At 61.2% G+C, this 20,292-nt stretch overlaps 3 protein-coding genes across 4 annotated transcripts; 1 reads left to right on the plus strand and 2 right to left on the minus strand.

Moving 5' to 3' along the window:
* The first annotated feature begins 4,329 nt into the window (after positions 1–4,329).
* Positions 4,330–6,542, plus strand: LOC128043668 (insulin receptor substrate 1-like). Its single transcript, XM_052636038.1, has 3 exons — positions 4,330–4,733; positions 4,955–6,077; positions 6,483–6,542. The coding sequence occupies exons 1-3, from the start codon at positions 4,330–4,332 to the stop codon at positions 6,540–6,542; spliced, it is 1,587 nt and encodes a 528-aa protein (XP_052491998.1).
* A 506-nt stretch (positions 6,543–7,048) lies between these two features.
* SAP25 (Sin3A associated protein 25) lies at positions 7,049–8,621 on the minus strand. The gene is made up of 6 exons (XM_052654942.1): positions 8,412–8,621; positions 8,096–8,196; positions 7,873–7,979; positions 7,627–7,774; positions 7,453–7,550; positions 7,049–7,371 (listed from the first exon to the last, which is right to left on the minus strand). Exons 1-6 carry the CDS (start codon positions 8,555–8,557, stop codon positions 7,078–7,080), a joined length of 894 nt encoding a protein of 297 aa, XP_052510902.1. The 5' UTR covers positions 8,558–8,621; the 3' UTR covers positions 7,049–7,077.
* Positions 8,622–8,743: 122 nt separating this feature from the next.
* LRCH4 (leucine rich repeats and calponin homology domain containing 4) lies at positions 8,744–19,690 on the minus strand. Of its 2 annotated transcripts, none has more exons than XM_052654931.1 (18): positions 19,429–19,689; positions 15,888–16,032; positions 15,601–15,727; positions 15,296–15,401; positions 13,275–13,411; positions 13,024–13,139; positions 12,784–12,883; positions 12,475–12,565; positions 12,307–12,383; positions 12,134–12,201; positions 11,933–12,046; positions 11,768–11,836; positions 11,568–11,677; positions 11,345–11,428; positions 11,038–11,123; positions 10,769–10,906; positions 10,598–10,675; positions 8,744–9,334 (listed from the first exon to the last, which is right to left on the minus strand). In XM_052654931.1, the coding sequence occupies exons 1-18, from the start codon at positions 19,646–19,648 to the stop codon at positions 9,230–9,232; spliced, it is 1,971 nt and encodes a 656-aa protein (XP_052510891.1). In that variant the 5' UTR covers positions 19,649–19,689; the 3' UTR covers positions 8,744–9,229. The 2 variants fall into 2 exon arrangements, with proteins under 2 accessions (XP_052510891.1, XP_052510883.1); XM_052654923.1 differs by lacking the exon at positions 8,744–9,334 and adding an exon at positions 9,348–10,316 and having other exon boundaries at positions 19,429–19,690.
* Positions 19,691–20,292: the final 602 nt, after the last annotated feature.

A 20,292-nucleotide genomic window follows, 5' to 3' on the forward strand; every position in this document is an offset into this window, starting at 1 on the left:
GCATTTAAAAAAAAAAAAATACATGGCTCTCGTGGTCTTGCTTTGGGCCAGCCTCAGGGTCCACGTGTCAGTCAACGTGACTGCCTGGGTTGCTGACGATGCTGCTGTTGGCCAAGGACACAGCCAGCCCCTGCCTGAACTGCAGTCCAGTTTTGGCAATGGAGGGAGCTGGAGGGGGTGGGGGGGTCATCAAAATCCAGCACTCCTGGGTCAGGGGCATCCTCAGACCCTACCCAGACCCTCGCCACCTGAGGATGTTTTGTCAATACTCACGTGTCTGGGGGCTGTTTGTGTGGTAACAAAACATGGCTTGGGTTAAACACCGCACCTGGTGAAGGAGAGGCCCAGGGCTGGGTGCAGCTCCCCACCCACTGCCCAGGAACCCTGACCCTTCAGCTGCGCTTTCTTGGGATTTCTCTGGGTCTTTCCACTCAGTGACCTTTAACAACCTGGCAGCAAGGAGAGGCGGGGACAGTGTTATCACTGATTTACTTTGAAGATATTTTTGTAAATACCTTTAGCTGCTGCTCTTCGCCCAGCCAGGTTTGGCCTTCCCACTTCCCCAGGGCCCAGTCTCCATCGTGTGTTGTGTCTTCCCCTTCTCTAGCCTCTACCCTCCTTCCATCTCCTGGTGGTGCTCCAAGAGTGGACCACCATCTTTTTGACCCCTGGGTACTCCATGGCAACCCACTGCAGTGTTCCTGCCTGGGAAATTCCATGGAAAGAAGCCTGGCAGGCTACAGTCCACGGGGTTGCAACGAGGTGGACATGACTAAGCAACTAAACAACAGCTCTCCCCTGTCACTCTTCTCTCTTTCCCGTTCCCTGCTCAGAGCCTGCGAGGGGCGGGAAGCTGAAATCTGGGTGGGGGCAGTGGGGGAGCCTTTTCTTCCTGTTCCCCAGCTCCCCTCACTCCTTTCCCAAGCAAGAGCACTGAGGTTGGAGGCGAGATTTAAAGGACCACGAGCCACAGTGCCTCTTACTGTCTCAGCCACACTTCTGCTGTTTCCCAGAGGGATCTCAACTGCTTGGTGCCTGGGCCCAGGACCTCCCTGCAGTCCCCGTCCATGCCTCCCGGCCACTCTGTCCGACATGGACCCCAGCCAGCTCACTTGCCAGGGCAGGATGACCAATCAGAGAAGTAACCCTGGGTCAGCATCCACCTCCAGGGGAGAAAAGTCAAGAGTTCCCTGGGCACAGGCCGGGCCCAGGACTGCAGAACAGCCCTAGCACTGCCTCCCCTGGCGCCCTCTCTAAGGAGGCAGCCAGGATGGAAGAATCCCTGACGTGATAATGACTGGGCTGTGTCCTCCCTGCCCCATCCTCCCGGGTCTCCCTGCAGGCCCAGCCTGGTGGTTGCCAGAATGAACCCACAGTGTGGGGCTGCAAGGACTCCCCCAGGCTGCCGCTGGGCTTCTGACCAAGTTCTCATGGTCCCCTGGCCAATGCTGTGACCACGCTCTGCAGGCAACAGCCCTCTGGCTTGACCCCAGCCTTCAGCAGGTCACTGGCAGCTGCCTCTCTGGGTGAGGAAGCGGGAGCCGGTCCCCATGAGTTCTGCCAAGCTCTCCGTTCTCGCTGTATTGGGGCCTGGGAGCCCTGGCAGCGGGCAGAGGATGGAGGAAGCAGGTGGTGGTGTCCCTGCATGTCGCTCCACAGAGGAGCAAGAACCCGAGGGACGAGAGGGAGCTGGGAGCCTCAGAGCCCCAGCCTCCTCCCTGTAGGCTCCTCTGTGGTGAGTCTTCCCGAGGCACGTGGAATGTGGGAATCCATCCCTCAGATGCCCTGCAGCTGGCAGTGGGATGCACAGGGAGACCCCCTCAGGCTGGGGGAGGCATTCTCATCCAGCAGAGCTGAGGTTGTGTTACTTCCTGTCACTGGGGGGAGCCAGACGAGTTACCAGGGTAACCAGCTGAAATGAATCTTGCCTGGGTAGAATCAAGGGCAGTGTTGTTGCCGGGGCAACTGATTAGGTCATGTGTTTGGCTCCGGGCTTTTCCTGGTAACCTAGCAGGGTAAATCACCTGGCATTGACCAACCCACTGGACTGTGGTTGCTCACCCAGGGCCCATGCTCCTATCCCTGCTACTTCCTGCTTTGTCTTTACCCAGCATTTAGGGGTTCAGTGACACAAGATGGTCTGGAGCTGGTCTGTGACAATGGCTGTGATTGCACAAGGCCTGGGGTGCTGCAAGGTGGACTGGATGGTAGGGAATTAGAAGGACTGGATATGAAGAGACCCTCCCATGCTGCTGCTTCTAAGTCGCCTCAGTCATGTCCGACTCTGCAACCCCATAGACGGCAGCCCACCAGGCTCCCCCGTCCCTGGGATTCTCCAGGCAAGAACACGAGTGGTTTGCCACTTTCTTCTCCAATGCGTGAAAGTGAAGTCGCTCAGTCATGTCCAACTCTTCATGACCCCATGGACTGCAGCCTACCAGGCTCCTTGGTCCATGGGATTCTCCAGGCAAGAGTACTGGAGTGAAGTGCCATTGCCTTCTCCGACCCTCCCATGGGGTAGCTTCAAATCAAGGCTTGGGACCAAAGGCTCCAGGCAAGTGCACAGCAGGTACCTGGGCCTGTGAGTGCCCTGCTTCTTGAGGCAGCACCAGGACTAGGAAGTGGAGAGTCCTGCAGGTGTCTTTTGTGTCCCTGCCACTTCACACGTGGCACGTATGTCAAGGCCACACTGGAGGCCTTGACCTTGAACATACTTCCGTCGTGATGTCCACTTCAGGGTCTACCAGACTTGCCTCTCCCTAGACAACATCCATCAGAGGTGGAGGCTGCAGCTGGCTCCCATGTACCACCTGAGCTGCAGGTACCACCTCTCTGGCACCTGCGGAGAGGCTGTGCTCACCGGGAGACACCTGGAGCAGGCTTGAGCATCGCCTGCCCACTGGGCAGATGCCCATCCTCACAATGCCAGGTGGTAACTCTATCACACTTTCAACACAACCCTTAAAGATATTCAAGGATCCTAGCCTCCCTGCACTTCACACCATTGTCTTCTGCAGTTCATAGACCAGCCTCCTCCTTCCATGCCTGGGAAGAGGAGGAGCGTGGGTGGGAACCCAGCCCTCCCTGCTCAGGCTTGCTTGGCCCATGGTCTAGCCTAGGGAAAAGAGCCAGGGGGCCTTGCTTCAGTCCTGCTGGTATAACTCCCTCCCCACCTGACGGCACCACGTTTAATAGGGGCTACAGTCACCCTCTTCCTCTCCCAAACCCTCAGCTCCCCTACTTCAGGTAAACAAGCTGCCCCAACAGTGATATGGTAAGGTCCTCTAAGACCCCCACCCATGTGTCAGCTGCCAGTTTGTTTCACAGAGTGTGCATTGACCAGTGCCATCACCTCCAACATGAGCGGGTGGTCCTTGGAAGGATCAGAAGTGGGGTGTCAAAACGTCTGAATTGCAGCCCCATTTCAAACGTCTGGGGATGCGAGGGGCAAAGGACACCTCCCTCTGCAGCAAGTCTACATAGAGCTTCCAGCTGGCCTGGCCAGTCTTCCTTTTCAACAGTGATGGTGGGGAGGGGCCAAGGGCACTAGTGCAGCGAGAGGGAAGGGCCCTGAGAGAGGGTCTCTTCCGCCTTCAGTGACACTTGATTGGGACCCTGATGGGTATAGTCCGCACCAGACCAACCCAGAAGTTAACTCCCCCCAAGACACCTGCTATCGGCCCTAACTCGGCAGAGAAACAACCTCTAGCTCCTCTGAAATGAGCAGGGCCCAAAGCTCGGCTGCCCTGGGTCCCAGAATTACTTGGGAAGGAAGAGAACAGAGCCATTCATGGGTGGGAAGCGGGGGACCCGGGTGCCTAGAGCCGGAGTGGGGAGTGGCGGGCGCCGCTGTAAGGGTGGCCCAGCGCGTTCACCGCAGACGTGGCTCCCCGCCCACGCGCCTCCCCTCGCTGCCTTCTTGGCAATCAGCTCAGATCACTCCCCGGCTCCTGCGAAAGCCCAGCCCCACGGTGTGGGGTGGGGTGAGGCAGAGGCCGCCTCTCCTGGACTTCCCGACTCAAACTCCACTCCCACCGCCGGGGCGCGCGAGGGTTAACCTCGCGGGGGTGGGGACTTAGGCGCAATCCCTGTTAGGAGGGAGGAGAGAGGAGGTGAGGCCGTCGGAGCCCTGGGTATCTCAGGCTACCGGGCGCCACTGGGGCACATGCTGCGCGCAGCGAGGGGCCAAACGGAGTCGGGAGCAGGAGAGAGACGCGGAGTATCCAGACGGGTCAGGACGCCGCCCCCGTCCCCGAGGACCGCACTTTCTACCCCGCCTCTGCCAGTCCCTTCCCAGCCGTCCCAGCCCCTTGCTTGCTTTGGGCAAGAATGGAGCCCGGAGACCCCACGAAGACCCCGGAGGCCCAGTCGGCCGCCATGGCCCTGGATCCGCCGCGGCCCTGGGTCTGCCCGGCTGACGTGCGGCTCTGTGGCCACCTGCGGAAGCAGAAGTCCCAGCGCCGCCGCTTTTTTGTGCTCCGCTCCGACCCGCCGCGCCTCGAGTGTTACGAAAGCGAGAAGAAGTTCCGCGCCGGCCGAACGCCGCCCAAGTTCAGTGTGAGCCTGGGGGGCGCCTGCACCATCAGCAAGCGCATGGACGCACGCCAGCGCCACCTGATCGTCCTGTACACGCGCGACCGCAGCCTGGGCGTGGCGGCGGCCAGCGAGGCGGAGCAGCAGGCGTGGTACAGCGCCCTGCTCGAGGCGCGCGCCGCCGCCGGTGAGGCCCCAGCCCCGCGCCGCCGGAGATGCGGCAGGGGGAGTGTGTGTGTGTTGGGGTCGGGGGCGGGGGTGCTGGGGGGGGAGGTTTGTGGACTTGGTTTATCCGAAGACTGTCCCTCCCAAGGGTCTCCGAAGTTAAGTCCAAACCTGAAGGGTTTACACCTTCGGATTTTCATTCCCCCGGGCACAGTGTCTCCAACCTGCCGGCCCGGAGCCCCGGTGACCAGCCCATTGTCTCCTCAGGTCCCAGTTCCCACGAGGACCCCGGGGCCTGGATCCTCGCTCCATTTCAGGACGTCTGGCCTGTGACGCTGCGACCCAAGGGGCTGGGGCGGGCACGAGGCCTGGGCAGCGGCGGCTACTGCCTGTGCCTGGGTTCCGGGGTACTGAGCCTGCTGCGGAAGCCAGGGGGCAGAGGCACCGGGGCATCTCCGCCGCCGGCCCTGCGCCTGTCCCTGCTTAGCGTGCGCCGCTGCGGCCACGCAGACTCTTTCTTCTTCCTGGAGCTCGGCCGCTCGGCATCCACGGGTCCCGGGGAGCTGTGGCTACAGGCGCCCGACGCCGTGGTGGCCCAGAGCATTCACGAGACCGTCCTGGCCGCCATGAAGCGAATCGGGGACAGTGGTGCTGTTGGCAGGGCTGAGCCACTGCCAAGAAAGCCCCCAACGGGAGCATTCAGACCCTCTGTCCCCCAATCTTATGAGACCCCAGACTCCGCGGCCCAAACAAGCGAGCTGAACCGTCGGAATGGCCGGAGCGAGACCAGCGAGCAAGCGACCCTCAAGACCCTGGCGAGGCTGGGGGAGGCAGCCTCCAACCCCGCGAGGTTGGAGCGGGGCGGGGGCTACATAACAATGGGAGCCGGGAGTGACTACGAGCCCATGAAGGGCGGCCAAGCCGGCGGCTATGTGGTGATGGAGCCCCCGGGCCTTCCCGCCTCCACCAAAGCAGCTCCCCGCCAGCCGCTCCAGGATGGAGGAAGCACTGAATACGTGACCATGAGCTGCTGTGCACCACGGTCCTTTCCTTTCTTGCCTCTTTCCTCCGCGGCGGGGGAGCCTGGACCCGGGCTCCAAGGCGCTCATTTCGGCCTCCGAGGCGGCTGGGGACGGGCTGGGGCTCAGCCCAGCTTGCAGCCGCCATCAGAGTTAGCCGGGGAGTACGTATGCATTGAGTATGCGGCCGCGGACTACATAGGAATGGGCACTGCCATCCCCGAGCCTCCCGACCATGGCCTCAACTACGTGGACCTGGATCTGGTCCCTCGCCTGGAGGTGCGAGGCCACGCACCCGGGGCCAGGTCCCGCCCACACAGCTACGCTCGGCTGGAGTTCCAGAACCTCGCGGAGGCCGGGGTGAGGAGACACCCCGCCCCCATCTCCCTGCCCACTCCCACCCCCGCCTCCCTTGGACAGGACACCACTCAGTATAGGAGTGTAGGAAGGGAAAAAAGTGCAAGGTTAAGAATGCCTCCCCCCCCCCACCCCTTCTCAACGCCAAAGGCCCCTTCCCCATGGTGGAGTGGCTCTAAAGTCCAGATGTGCCCAGGCCCTGTGACCAGCAGAAGCACCGAGCTGCCCCCTAGGATCCGCTGCCCACTCCACACCTTCCAGTCTTTGGGAGGAGGTTCCCCAAGAAGTTGGATTCTTTTAAGGGAGAAAATTCTACAACTCTTCTCCTCTTAAAATACACCATCACCACCAGAACCCTACACATATCTAGACCTTCTGAGCCAAAGCCCTGATCCTGTTTCCCCACAGAGTTCCTGCAGCATCACTCCAGACTCTCAAGTCCGCTTTGGTCCCCCACCCTGCCCCTGATGATGACAACATCGATGATGCGGAAGACATACAGACCTGGCCCTGCCCCTACCCATGTGCAGGTTTGCCGGGTGTCTGCCAAAGTCCTGGGACCCCAGCACAAGAGGGATGAGAGCACCAGGTATCTTACACTAGTGCCCCCACCGCCCTCTCCTGCCCCAGCCGAAGTGATGACACCCCCTTACTCCCTACTCCCTAGCTTGCTCCTGCTCCCAGGCCTGGTAAAGCTGAGGGGTCTTTGCTTCTAATACATTCAGTCTAGCTAGAGTAACATACTGTACACCCCCCTCTTCATTAAAGTCTCCCTGCTGGGCCAGCCTAGAAAGGTCTTAGGTCCACAGATTCCCCACTTTATGGGGGAATGAGTAACAAGAATCAGAGGGGCAGCCAAAGCTGTGGGAGAGGAAGAGACCCCATCCCTGCCTCCGCGCCCCACTCTGCCATTGACCATGAGGAGCCTGTTTGCAAACCAACAGTTTTATTATCAATAGAACCTGCCTGGGGAAGTAAAGGACCCATTCTGTCCCTGGAGGAGCTATGGACCTTGGGCGTCTGGGGTCCCAGGGAGAGATGGTTCCCCGCAGTGAGAACAGCCTGGGCCACCACTGGCAGCTGGGTGATCAGAGGCAGGGGCTGGGGGGCCAGAAGGGAGCCCGGGAGCCCCTGAGGAGCTGGGTCTTGGTTCCCCCTGGCTCATCTGCAGGAGGCCAGTGAGGGCGATCAGCTCTGGCCCACTGAGCCAGGTAGTGGAGCAGCCTGAAGATGGAATGGGGAGGAGCCAGGGGGACATGATTGGACGTGGCAGCAGCAGCTTCAGAGAGCCCATCACCTGAGGAGAGAGGAGGGGCAGTGGCTCCCTGCAAGCCGTGCCTGAAGGCTGGGGTGAGGCCAAGGCAGGAGGAGCGCTCACCTGCTGAGGGACCTCAGACAGGTACAGGGGAACACGCTGCCCACGGGGCAGCAGAGGGTCCAAAAAGAAGACGTCGTCAGAGCACATCACCGGGAACCCTGGGGAGGAGAAGCTGCTGGGGTGGCAAGCTCCGCACTGGTTCTCTGCGGAGACTGAGAAGACCAAGGGCAGTACCTGCAGCCCTGGGCACTTGCTCTTCACTCTGATGTCCTGCTAGACTGGGCCTGAGGTCCCTGCATGAGGCTGCTTGGTACAGAGGCCAGAATGAGGGATGGTACAAGGTCCGGCCTGAGAAGGAGACGCCAGACGCACAGCTGGGTCCCTGTAGAGGGAGGGACAGGAAAGATTCCTGGAGCTTCAGCCCCTCCCAAGGCATCCCTGTCCCACCCGAGATCGGTGCCACAGGCACCCCCAACTCACCCACACCAGCCGACATCCTGCTGTAGCCTCATAGTTGGGGTCCCAGGGCGCTAGCAGGGTCATCTTTGATGGTGTCACCCCCAAAGTCCTCTGAGGGGAGAAAGGAACTGCGGGGGGTGGGGGGTAGGCAGGGAGAGAGAGTAGGAGACTTGAAGAGATTAAAACAGGCTCAGGAACCAGTAAAAGGGTCTTGGGGGTAAAAACTGCAGGACCCTGTACCTACCTGGAGTTCCCAGGGAATGCCTGGCAACCAGGCCTGGGGGCAGCCGAGGCCGCAGCTTCTCTTTCCGAGTCCAGGAAAGCCTTCGAGGCCAGGGCTGAGGACTGGGGGCGCAGGGAGAGGGGCACTGAGATGCTCCGGTCACAGCCTCCCCAAGTCACCTCCTCCACGCCAAGTCTGAGTATCTCCAAGGCAGAGACCAGGGTGCCCGGTGTGGGGAGACGGATAATACCCATTATTGAGTAGGGACAGCTGAGATTTCCGCACACTGTGGGCCCCTTTCGGGTTCCCCTCAAGTGCCATCGGCCGACCCCCTCACCTGCCCTGTGCGGCTGCTCCTTGTTCCCCCAGGGCGTTCTCTCTGGAGTCCCAGGCCTGGGAGAGGCCGCTGCCCGCTGAGGGGCGTGGTTCCCTGGGCGCCTGCTCTTCGCCCGCGCCCCACCGCCGGGGGGTCCAGGGCAGCATGTCGAGTCGGGAAGGCCACACCTCGGCGCTCGCGCAGCCCGCCTGGCCCCTCTCGGTCCCTCCACCGGCCCGGCCTCCCTCAGAGACCTGTGCTGCCACGCGCGCGTGCCCGCGAGCTTGGGTTGCGGCCCACCTCGCTGGACCTCGCGATGCCTCGTGACGCGGGCGCCCAGCACGTTTCCGGGACACGTGGCGCGCGGACCCGCCGGGATTCCCGCGAGCGCCCCCAGGCGGCGGGGTGGCAGGGCCGCGCGCGAGGGCGAAGCCTGGGAGAGAACCGCGGCACCGGAAGTGGACGTGGAGGCCACCCGGATGTGGACGTGAGGAGGGGGCACGCGCTCCCCACACGCACTGCTCTTGTCCGCGCGCGCGGCGCGCGCACACACACACACATCTGAGGGATGACCTAGAGGGCTTCCGGCTTCTCTTTATTGCACTTGACACAACATCCAGCTCCCCGTCTTCCATCCCAAACCCTTGACCGCACCCAGAGGCGGCAGTTTGCCTTGCGGGGCCGGGCTGCTTCCAACCTCCTGGGCAGAGGTGCCCGAGGCATAGGGCCAGGCCCGAGGCCGCCCTCACCAGTCCTCGCTAGAGAGCGGAGCCCAGACGCCGCTGTCTTCGGTTCCTGGGGCCCCCGCCGGGTTGGGCCCCTGCACCCCGACCTCAACCCTAAGGCCGTTCCAGCAGTGCATGGATGACAGCAGCGACGTAGGGGAGGCCCCTTCCTGGGGCCCCCTCCTCTTCCAGGATGTGGTGGGGCTGGCACAGGGACTCCTGGGGGAATGGGCCCGGGTTAAGTTCCCCTTGTCACCTCCTCCTCTCGGCTGTGGGGTAGGAGACACCCTAAAGGAGCTTGGACCAAGAGGGCTGACGGGATGTAGCAGGCAAAGGTCAAGGGCATCATGGACATGGCCTGGGGACTACTGAGATGCAAGGAAGCTGCCAGAGGGCAACAGAAGGGAGATGACACAGCGGGCCGAGGCTTAGAAGGGAGGACAGACCTGGCACTTTCAGAGGAAAATGCTGGAGTAGACGGGCTGGCACACAGAGCCCAGGGAACACGGCTGGGGGTGGGCCCAGCACAGCAGGAGCAGACGCACGCATACGCGCGCGCACACATACACACACAAACACACAGGCGGCCACGATCTGTACAATTTATACACGAGACAGGGACCCAACCTGGGCCCCTGCATCCCCTACAAATATAGAGTTCTCTCTACAAAATATAGATAATTTAGCCCCCTATAGCAGCGGGGGGTGAGGGGGTGGCAGGAGGAAGGTTAAGATCCACCCTCTGGGGAAGCAGGTAGAGGACTTGAAGGCACCATCAGCACGCAGGGGGAGGGGCAGGAGGAGGGGCTACCGGAGGGGACCAGAGGCTGGGGGCCCAGGGTCTGGGGCTACCAGAGTGGGGCCTCTGAAGTCAGTGTGTATGAGGGGTGGGGTTCACTAGTGTCTTTGGTAGGGGCTGAAGGCACCACTGGTGGGGAGGGGGTTACACAGGAGTCTTATAAATAGAAAGAGGGCAGGGTGGGGGGAGGGGTGGCTTCAGGTCCTAGGAACCCAGGAGCCGAGTGTAGACGACACAGAGCAGCAGCATGAGGACCACGTAGAAGAGGATGAAGCCGCCCAGACCAGAGGGGGGCCAGGGGGGCGGGGGGGCCCTGCCCCCCACCCGCTTCACAACCTCCAGGGTGGTCCACAGCCCCTGGGCGGTGCCCTGGAGGAGATCTGAGGGCGAGCACAGGCCAGCCTGGGAAGGGAGAGTAGGACAGATGGGCAGGACAAAGGACACACGTCAGCAGCAGCAAGGCCATCCTCCCCCCGCCCTCGCGTGCAGGGCCAGAGCCACGCCAACATGCAGGGTGCGGGAAGGGAGGCATGCGGGGGACACGCAGGACGGGCTGCTGGCTGTGCTTCCTTCTGGGGAGCAGAGACCCCCGTGAGCATCCATGCAGAGGGCCCCGCTGAGCCCGGGACACTGCACCCTTTATAGGAGAGACCAGCCCTGCACCCGAGAGCACACCCCCATACCTCAGGTACCCCCATTTTTCGACAGGCTTCTAAGAAACTCTCCACGTTCTTCCGAGACTTGAGGGCACTGAGTTTTGGCTGAGGGTGGGTAAGAAAGGAAAGAGGGAGTAAGAGAGAAGCCCCAGGGGTTCCTGCCCCAACCCCTACTTCCTGCCCTGGGCGCCAACTGACCACAGCAGGCGAGGGCACATGAATGAAGGGCACACAGCGGGGCCGCAGCTGATTGGCCAGCTGACAGAGGATGACCCCGTTGGCCAGAGCCTCGGCCAGGTCATCGGGCAGGGGCCGCTGCAGCTGGCACTCAAGCACCTGGGTGATGGGAAGGAGGGGGAGAGGTCAGAGTCTTCAGAAAAAGTACCAGGCTGGGCAAGGAGGAGGCTGAGGGAAGCCAGGAAACTCAGGGGCCCGTGCGGAACCCACACTAGTCCCACCTTTCATACCTGGCGCAGCTGAGCCATCACCTCCTTTTCATCCAAAAGCTGGGGGGATCGCCGAGGTCTCAAGACAGTGTCTGGTGAGGAAGGGCCTGGAGGAAAGGGGGATGTGGGGCTGTCTCCACCGCCCACCATGGACTTTGCAGCTGGGTCGCAGTGTCTGGCACCCACATCTCCTGCCTCTGTGCTTGTGGGATTTTCCACACAAAGGGACAATTGACCAGAGAACTTCTAGGCCACAAGGGATGACCCCAGCCCGGAGCTTAGTGCTGGATTAGTACTGGGTTAGTACTGGGGAAGGGGCAAGACCCACCTGAGCTGCTCTGAGAGGAAGAACGGAAGAGGAAGCTGTTTGGTCTCTGAATGGAGCTGAGCGGCCGGGGAGCAGGTGCGGTCGCTGGGGGCCAGAGCCAGGGGACAGGGGCGGGGCAGAGAAACACCACTTCAGTGTCCTACCCCTCCCTCAGGCCGCCAGCCCTCAACCTGCTTCCCCACCTACACAGGCCCCCATCCTCCACCCAAAGTCCCCCTGCCACCTGGTCCAGATGGAAGCGGGGGCTCCTGGGAGGTGGAGGCAGGGGCAGGGGTGGGGGCTCCCTGCCCGACTGACGATCCCAGCTGAGTGGTATTGGACCTGGACGTGCCGCTGAGGAGACAGAAGGGGAATCAGAGGGGTGGTCGAGGCAAGGGTGTGTACGCAGGGCGGGGACTGAGACATGGAGTCCCGGACACATACTTGTAGGCGGCCTGAGTGGACAAGGCACCGGGACCCCCGCCAGCAGCCCTGACCCCCAGCTTCAGAAAACTGGAAAAGGAAGGAGACGTTGGGTCAGCAGTGCCCGGCAGGGCTCCGCCACCCAAGAGGCAGAGAAGCACGTGGGGGCTCCCGGCCAGCGCGCACCTGTCCTTCCGTGGGGCCCCCCACAAGGCGCTCTGCTGCTGCCGCCGCTCGCGCTCCTGCCACAGCTGCAAGGTGTCGGGGCGCCGCCGCTCCTCCCCTGCCGGCTCCTCCCGCCTGAGGGCAGAGGGACAGAGGCAGTGCTGGGGAGGGGAGCGGAGGCGCGTGTGATGGGAGGGGCGCCACCTCGGAGGCTCCGGGTACCTGCTGCGTGGCGCCCTCTCTGCGTCTCCCGCCGGAGGGCTCGACTCCGACTCCGGTGGCCGCGGCTCCTGAAGACAGGACAGCAGAGGGGCTGAGGGGGTCCTGAGCCTGCCCTGGCTCGCTCCCGCCGGCTCTCTCACAGTAGGTGGACATGGGATGTGGCGGCCCCTCACCTCGCTGGTACCGCGCTCCTCATCCTCCCCAGGCACGTGGCTGTCGATGAAGTCAATCTGCTCAGGGTCTCCGTCAGCTAGAGAGAGCAGGGCGTGTCAGTGAGCGGAGGGAGGCGCAAAGGGCGTCGTCCACACCCCCAGCCCGCAGCCCATGACCCCACTGCTCACCAGAGCCATCCTCCCTTCGCTCCCTGGGCCCCCGAGGCTCCCGGGCCAGCTCTGAGATCCGGAACGACAACTCGGAGAACTCATCCGTTGACTGGAAATGCAGAAAGGCAGAGATGGGAGATCGACCCTCCAGAGTCCGGGCCCGTGGTGAACCAGCCCTTCCTTGAGGTATATGGATGAGGGACTGAAGAAGACGGCTCCAGCCACCCTCATCACTCTGAGCTTTCGAGGCAGAAGACGAAGGTTCCTAGCTCAGAGGTTCTCCCTGAGGCCGAGATCCCCCGTGTCCCATGGGAAGGAGGCCCTTACCTCATTTCCAGACCACCTCTTGCTGCCACTGTCAACGCTGTGGAAGCCCGAGTCCAGCCCACCATCGTACCGACGTCCCGGAAACAAGTCCTCGGCAGGGCTGGGGCCAGCCAGGGAGAGCCAGTCAGCCCCGTTCTGGGTGGCCACCCCCTCATCCACCCTCTGGAAACCACGGGGTCCCTGGCGCTGGGGAGGGGTTTAAGTATCCAGGGGCTTCCTTCCTTCCCATGTGGAACTTACCATGGGCTGAAACTCGGGGGGCGGGAAGGAGCAAGGTCTCCCAGTGCAGACCCGCCGCGCCGCCCAGCCTCTGTTGACAAATACTTGAAGATGTGAAGTTTCCCCTTCAGGCAGATCTGGGTGTGGAGACGCATAGTGAGGGGAAGGGGGGGACCCCCGGATCCTGCTTGAGTACCAAAGGGACCCACGCCCCCAACTCCTGCCCACTCTCGGCCAGCCCTGCGCCCCCTCCCATCCCTACCCCCACTCACCTGGGCAGGTGGGCTCTGCAGGGGGTTGCTGTCCAACAGAATGACCTGCAGGTGCCTGAGGCGGCAGAAGGAGACCGGGATGCGGGAGACACGGTTACAGGAGAAATCCAGGCGGACAAGAGGAAGGTCCCCCAGCTCTGGGGGTGGGTGAGGGAGAAGTCAGGAGCATGCTCAGGGGCAGGGCCTTGTGCTCACTTCCTCTGCCCCCAGCTGGCATGTCACCTCTCTGGCAGCCCCTCTGCCCTGGTGGGCGGAGGACGCTCCCCAGGAACCACTGCCCTGCTCCTCTGCCCACTCAAACTGACTTCAGCTGCTGCCCATCCGCTTCTCCTCCCTGCCCACTCCACCCCACTGCCGCTTCCTCCTTCTCAAGTGTCCATCACAGGGCCCAAATCAAACTGACACCTTGTTGCTCAAAAGCCTTCCAGGACTTGCAGCCAGGGCTGCTGCAGGTGAGCGGGCGGTGTCCTGCACAAAGGCACGGCAAGAGGGAGCTGCAACCCCCAGGCGCTCTACTGGTCAAGCCCTGGCCCACCCGCAGGAGAATGGTACCCTTCTCCACTTCTCAGAGAGGGCCCCTGGATTAGTGATGAGCCGAGGCACGGATGAAAATCGCTGCTCTCTGGTCGAGCAGCATTCCCTGATTAAGGAGTTCATGACCTGGCTCTGCCCACATTCTCCACCTCGCTTCCCACCCTCACACCACATCAGACCGCCCTCCAGCCCCTTGGCTCTGGCCTCCCCATATGCTGTCTGCTCAGCTAGGAGAGCCCCAGCTTTCTATCCACGCATCTTTCCAGGTTCAGCTTAGGTGTCACTTCTCTGAAATCTTTCCAGACACTAGGCTGGAATTTATTGCTCCTTCCTCTGTTTCCCCGGGGCATTTTGCTGGGGTCTCTTATGGCCCCCAGATCAAATGATCAAATGCTTATTTGTACCCCTACCATCTTAGAAGAAGGATGGGAGGAGCCCAAACAGGTAGCCACCTGACTCCCCTTGCCTGCTCTTCAAAAACACAGGTAGCACGGCCGCAGTCCTTTCCACCAGTCCTGGCTTGCCTTCCTAACCATTCCGTGCTGGACCTCCCTGCTCTACACACAGGGGTGCATCTGCCTGGGCTGCAGAAGGATGGGGAACTCTCCTTCAAAGGTCAACTCCCACTGTGCCTCGGGGCCGAGGTCTTCCCCAGGGTCCCAGGCAGAGCCACATGGCTCCCTCCAGCTTCTATGGCTTTAAGTTTCCTGTCCTAGCACCTCCCTCTGCTTGTCTCTCCCCGTTAAGCCATTGAATCTTCAGAGCTGGCCCCAGAACTGAGTGACATCACTCACATCTACCTAGTCCCCACCTAAAACACAGGAAACACACACACAAAAGCTGACTGAATAAAGGAAGGTGTGCCTGCTTTGGAGCAGAGGCTATCAAGTGTCGGGGTGCATCACAATTAGCTCATTAAATGGGCTTGCTAGGGCTCCAGCACGATGGTTCAGAATCTCTGGGGAGGCAGCACGGGGCCTCACCGGACTCAGGTTTTGAGAGCTTCATCTGCGCTAAGTGGTGTGACACTGGGTGACCTCGAAGGCCCTTTCTGGCCGCGCGATTGTACAGGGTGCCTGCCGACGCGCTCCCCTACTGCCCTTGCTGTACCTTCCCCACATCTGTCAAGTACAGCCAACAGCCCCTGCCTTGCCGGCTTCAGAGGGGTGCTGGTCAAGAGCAAGGAAAATAATTTACAGTGCATTTCATACATGGCAAAACCCTGGGCGACTAAGGTATCATTATTCAAGGTAGATACACACACACGCACACACACACACACACACACACACACACACCCCTGGCAACCCTGGGCAACTAAGGCATTATTCAAGGTAGACACACACACATACACCCTGACACCCTGGGTGACTAAGGCATTATTCAAGGTAGACACACACACACCCTGACACCCTCTAGGTCAGGCATTATTCAAGGTAGACACACACACACACTCCTGACACCCTCTAAGTCTTCCTTTTCCTCACCATCAGGCAGGGTAGTGAGCTGGTTCCTCCGAACATTGAGATCCCGCAGGGTAGGGAGGCTGCACAGCTCCGTGGGGAGCGACTGCAGCTCGTTGCTGCTCACGTCCTGGAATGAGGAAAGACAAGGAAAGACGTGGGGAAAGAGCATCAGACCCGGAGCATCAGAAACTGCCTCCTGGACCAGGCTACTTCCTTTGGTCTTGTCCTTTCCCCTAGGGCGCATCCCGCCCTTCCCTGCCGTCCTGCCAAAAGTCCCTAGTGCCTGGTTCGGCCATCCCCCCAGTCTCCCTGCTCCCCATCCTCACGAGCTGTCGCAGGCTCCCCAGGGCACTGATGTCGGGAGGCAGGGCTCCCAGTTTGTTGTTGCTGACGATGAGCACTCGCAGGGGCAGCTGACAGATGTAGGGTGGCAGCGATGACAGCTGGTTTCGGCTGCAGGAGGGAGAAAGGCAGTGGGTTCTCCCTCCAGGCAAGAACTCTCCCGTGTTGCCCTACTTTCTGGGTCACGGGGAGGGTCACTCAGGGTGCCATGCACTGGTACTTGGGGCTGAGAAGGACACCCCCCTACCCTCCTGTGGCCCTGCCTCCCTACCTGAGGTTGAGGTAGGTGAGAGCGGTGAGATTCCCTAAGGCGGGGTTCAGGCATCTCAGACAATTGTGATACAGGCTCAGGCCCTCCAGGGACACCAGCTGGCAGGCCGCCTCTGGCACCTCGGGGAACCGGTTCCGGGACAGGTCTAGGGGAAACAAGTGTCAGGGGGGAGCTTGCAAAGGCCCAGTCCTGGACAGGAGGATCCTGAACTTCCCCGGAGCCAGTTGCCCAGCCCTCTATCTCCCTAGCTGACCTACAGAATCAGACCTATAAACCTGGACTCCCTAGAGTTTAAGAAGAAAGACTTCGTAACCTGGAGCACACTCCAGGTATGACCAGAAGGGCAAAGGCAAGACTGGGCTGGAGAAGCCCAGACTGGGGGGTGGGGGGAGGGCGAGCCACAAACACTCTTCAGACACACAAACGCAGGGCTACTCTACAAGAGTGGTTAGATTCTCTACCTCCTGTGGTCCCTGTTGTCCTGTGATGCCTGAGGAGGTAGAAGGCAAAGGTCATGGGAGAAGGTTGATGCCCCAAAGGAACTAGCAAGGTGATGGCTGGGAGGTCCAAGGTAAGACTAGGAACCACCCCCGAGGGAGGTGACCAAGAAGGCTCCTCCCTCCTAAGGGCTCCGTCTCCCGCCCTCAACCTGTCTTCAACCTAGAGGGAAAACCAGGGGTCATTAGAGCCTAGTCTAGAGACCAGCCCCTGGCATCAGCAAGCCAGGCCCATGGGACTATGAAGCTACAGATTCCAAGGACCTGAGGGAAAGACAAGTGGACCAAGCCGGAGGTGGGAACTGGAGTCCCAGGCAAGGACTGGGCTTCTTCCTACCCTCTTCCACTCCCAACAGCCTGCCTCTACTTCCTCTCTCACTTTTACCCAGACCTCAGACCAGCGCCTGTGTCTTGCAGGGCGAGGTGTGGAGAGGGCGGAAAGGAGGGGAGAGTCTGTTGCCATCCTTTTATCTCAACCAGTGGCTTGCTAGACCAGGGCAGGGTTCCCGCCAGGCTGGAGGCATTCACTGCTCAGACCTCTGTAGCCGGATTTCTGCTTTCTCTGCTCAGCCCATATTGGGAGAGGCCCAGAGCCTGCTGGGGGAAGTCCCAGGCCATGGAGCTTGGGTGAGCTTCTTAGAGGGCCCTCTCCAGGGAAGGGCAAGCAAAAGCCGAGGGGAGGGGAAGCTGGGGTTATCCCCCAAGGAGGTGAGTCTTGTGACAGGAAATGAAGCAGAAACAATCTGTCGGCTTCTGCCTCTGGTGGGCCCTGTGTTTACCAGGGTGGATGACGGCCTGACGCCCCAGGAACCCCCTCTGCTCCCAGCCCTGCTGTGCAAGAAAGACCTGTCACAGGAGAAGACAGTTCCAGGGAGGCTGGGAGGGTCAGATGCATCCGCCCGCCCCGCCCCCTCCACCTGCCCGCTTTCTCTCCTTTGCACTGCAGGGGCCTGTGGGAGAAGGGGTGGGGAGCAAGTTCTGATGGGGTGCACAGGGGGCAAAAGCTCAGAGCGGAGCGGAAGGGAGCAGGGCTGGAGGAGGCAGGGCCCAGGCGGCACCGGATGTGGTCTGTGAGAGAACAAGCCGCACTTCTCTTTTGTGAGCGCATCCCTTCCCCCACCTCAGGACTCAGCTTGCTATCAGGGCCCCAGGAACAAGTCCAAGGGACATCAGGGACCCGGGCCACGGGACAGTGTGTGCAAGGAGCACGCTGGTTCAGAAAGAGCTGGGGAAACAGGAGGAGAGCTTCCACATGATTGGGGTGGCAGTGCTGGAAGCCTTCAGTCTGTCAGGGTTGAAGGGCAAGGAGATGTGCAGAGCAGCGTAAGGGCAACGCTGACTGGCTTCCTGTCACTTCCCCTTTCCCACCCCAAGTTACAGGCACCCTGCGTGGGGAGAGGGGCCAGAGGAAAGAGCCGGGGATGAGAGAGGCCCACCTGGCCTAGAACCCAGGCCCTGAAAGGACTGAGGGCTCCTGTTGGAGAGCAGGGCAGAGAGGGATTCACAGGAAGCTGGGACTGTCCCAGGAGAACAGGCTGCACCCTGAGCTGGGCTGCACCCTGAGCCGGAATGCCGGGGGAGGAGGTGGGAGGGGGTGGGAGCTGGGAGGGGCCCCGGAGTTCTTGGGAGTTTTCCCCAGGAGTCCACTCTCACAGACAGAGCCCTAAGGAAGTAAAGAATAACATTTGGTCTTTGTCAAAAAACAAGCAAGGGGGAGGGGAAAGGGAACAGACGGCGAGTGTCACACAGCTGCTGAGGTCAATCTGGAGCTGGGGGGTTAGGCGGCTGGGGGAGTCTGAGAGGGGAATGGCTCCCGGGTTCCCTGAACTCACTCACCGCGGAGCCGGCCAGTAAGTTTACCTAGCAACCCAAGACAAGCGGAGTGGTTTCAACTGGTTCTCTCCAGACAGTTGAGGAAAGACTAGGGTGTTTGCAAGTGAGCAGGCACCTGCTAGGCGGGGTATGCAGTCCCAGGGGAGTGTCATCAGAGGGTCACTCTCATCCAGCCTCAAGTCCCACCCTGGACTCCGCTGGGGTGGGGCTTTGGGAATGCGATCCTCCACCCCTCTCCCAATCCCCACCCCACCAGCTGCCAGCCCAAGGTCAGTGTTGGCCTTCTGAGCAGCTGAGGCCTGACTCACCTGTCACAGTGGAGTCCCCTACACCCTACCATCAACAGACACCAGGGTGGAGGGCGCATGATTAGAGGGATCCTAGGGGTGGGGGAGTGGGAAGGGCAGTGGGGACCGTCTCTAGCTAAGATTTCCTTCCTTTCAGCAACTGCCTCAAGTCCCTCCCCCCTGGGGAAAAGCAGAAACTGAAATGGGAATTCTAGGGTCTCTATGAGATCACAGGCTCCACAGTGACCTCACACACGCAAGAAGGAGGAGGAGTCTCAGATAAAGGGGTTAGGATAATGGGAGGAAGAACTCGCGCAGAAGAGAGTTGGGGGAGGTGGGAGATTTGCTTCTTTTCCACAGGCTGGCTGGGTGAAGAGTGGGGAGAGGCAGCAGCCTCAGGGGGCGGGACTACCAAGCGAAGGACACAAACTTGGGGTTGTCAGGGGCAAACCTATGATAAGCGGGGGCCTGGGGCTGCTCGTATCTCGGTGGAACAGAGGAAAGAGTTGGAAACGAAGTGAGGAAAGAGAAAAGAGTCATGGCGGGTGGGTGGGCCTTCGGGGGCTGCTTTATGGAATGATCAGAACTAAAGCTGAAGAGATCACGCAAATAAGCCAACCAGGTGAGGGGCGGGATCATTCTACAGGTGCGCAGATATGCAAATAAAGAGCAGCAGAGGGCGGGTGGGGGGGCTATCACGACGCTCGGCCAGGGACTCAGGGTGTTCAGCAAGGGCTCATTGTCTAGCAGTTCTTAAAGTGGGGAGGGGGCTGGTAGCGGACTTACGCAAATCCACAGAATCCAGAACTCGGATGGCCAGGTGATGGGGCGGGCCTGACACCCCGGCCCCGGGAGAAACAAGCGAGGGGCGGGACTATGCAAACGAGGGTCCCGGCCGGGCTCGGGGCCTGGCTGCACACTCACCAGCCTGGGTGATGTCTGACAGGTCGTAGCTGCGAGCCGCGCCCCGGGGGAAGTGCTTCAAACGCCGGTTAGACAGGTTCAGGGTCCCGGTGGCCACGGCCTCCTCTAGGGCCCGCTCTGCACTGCGGCTCCCGGGCAGACCTGGAGACCCTGGGACGGAGGTCGTGGCCGCCGCCTCCTCACCCCCGGCGGCGAGTGGGGCCGCCACCGCCGCCGCCATCCGCTCCCGGCGGCTCCCGCTGCCTGACTGACGGGGACCGGCCGTCCCTCCTTGCCCCTCCCCCTCCTCGGAGCCGCCGTAGTCGCTTCCCGGGGGGAGGGAGCGGGCTTAGGGACCCGGCGGGCCAATCGGGACCCCGAGACGCGTCGGAAGTGGCTAATCAGAACCCGCCGGGAGGGGTGAAGACTCCTGCACTGAGTGAGGCGAGAAGAAGGGAGGGGGACGAGATTAGAGCGCTCGCCAACGGCCGAGGTTCCAGGCCGGCCCGCCCCGCGCAGCCGCACCCAATCACAAATCTCAGGAGTGGGGATGGAGCCAATCAGATCCAATCAGGAGGCGGAGAAGCCCGGGGCTCCACTCTGCAGGGATGGAGGCAGAGAAAAGCAAACCCTGAGCCTCGTCCAACGAGAACCAATCGCAAGCCAGATACAGGCGAGTGATTGTCAAGAAGGCCAATTAGATCCTCCCAAGGGAATCTGGCCCGGCCTCTTCTCTGAGGGACGACTCTACCTACCAATAGTATGGGCGAGAAGACGGCCCCCCCCCCCCCTTCGCTAACTAGGAGGCGGGTGAACTAGAACTTTTTGAGACGGAGATAAAAGAATGCGAGCGCAGCGCTCTCGGCCGGCTGCAAGCGGTTGCAA

The sequence above is a fragment of the Budorcas taxicolor genome, chromosome 2 (assembly GCF_023091745.1).
Source record: "Budorcas taxicolor isolate Tak-1 chromosome 2, Takin1.1, whole genome shotgun sequence".
In the NCBI taxonomy this organism is placed as follows: Eukaryota; Metazoa; Chordata; class Mammalia; order Artiodactyla; family Bovidae; genus Budorcas; species Budorcas taxicolor.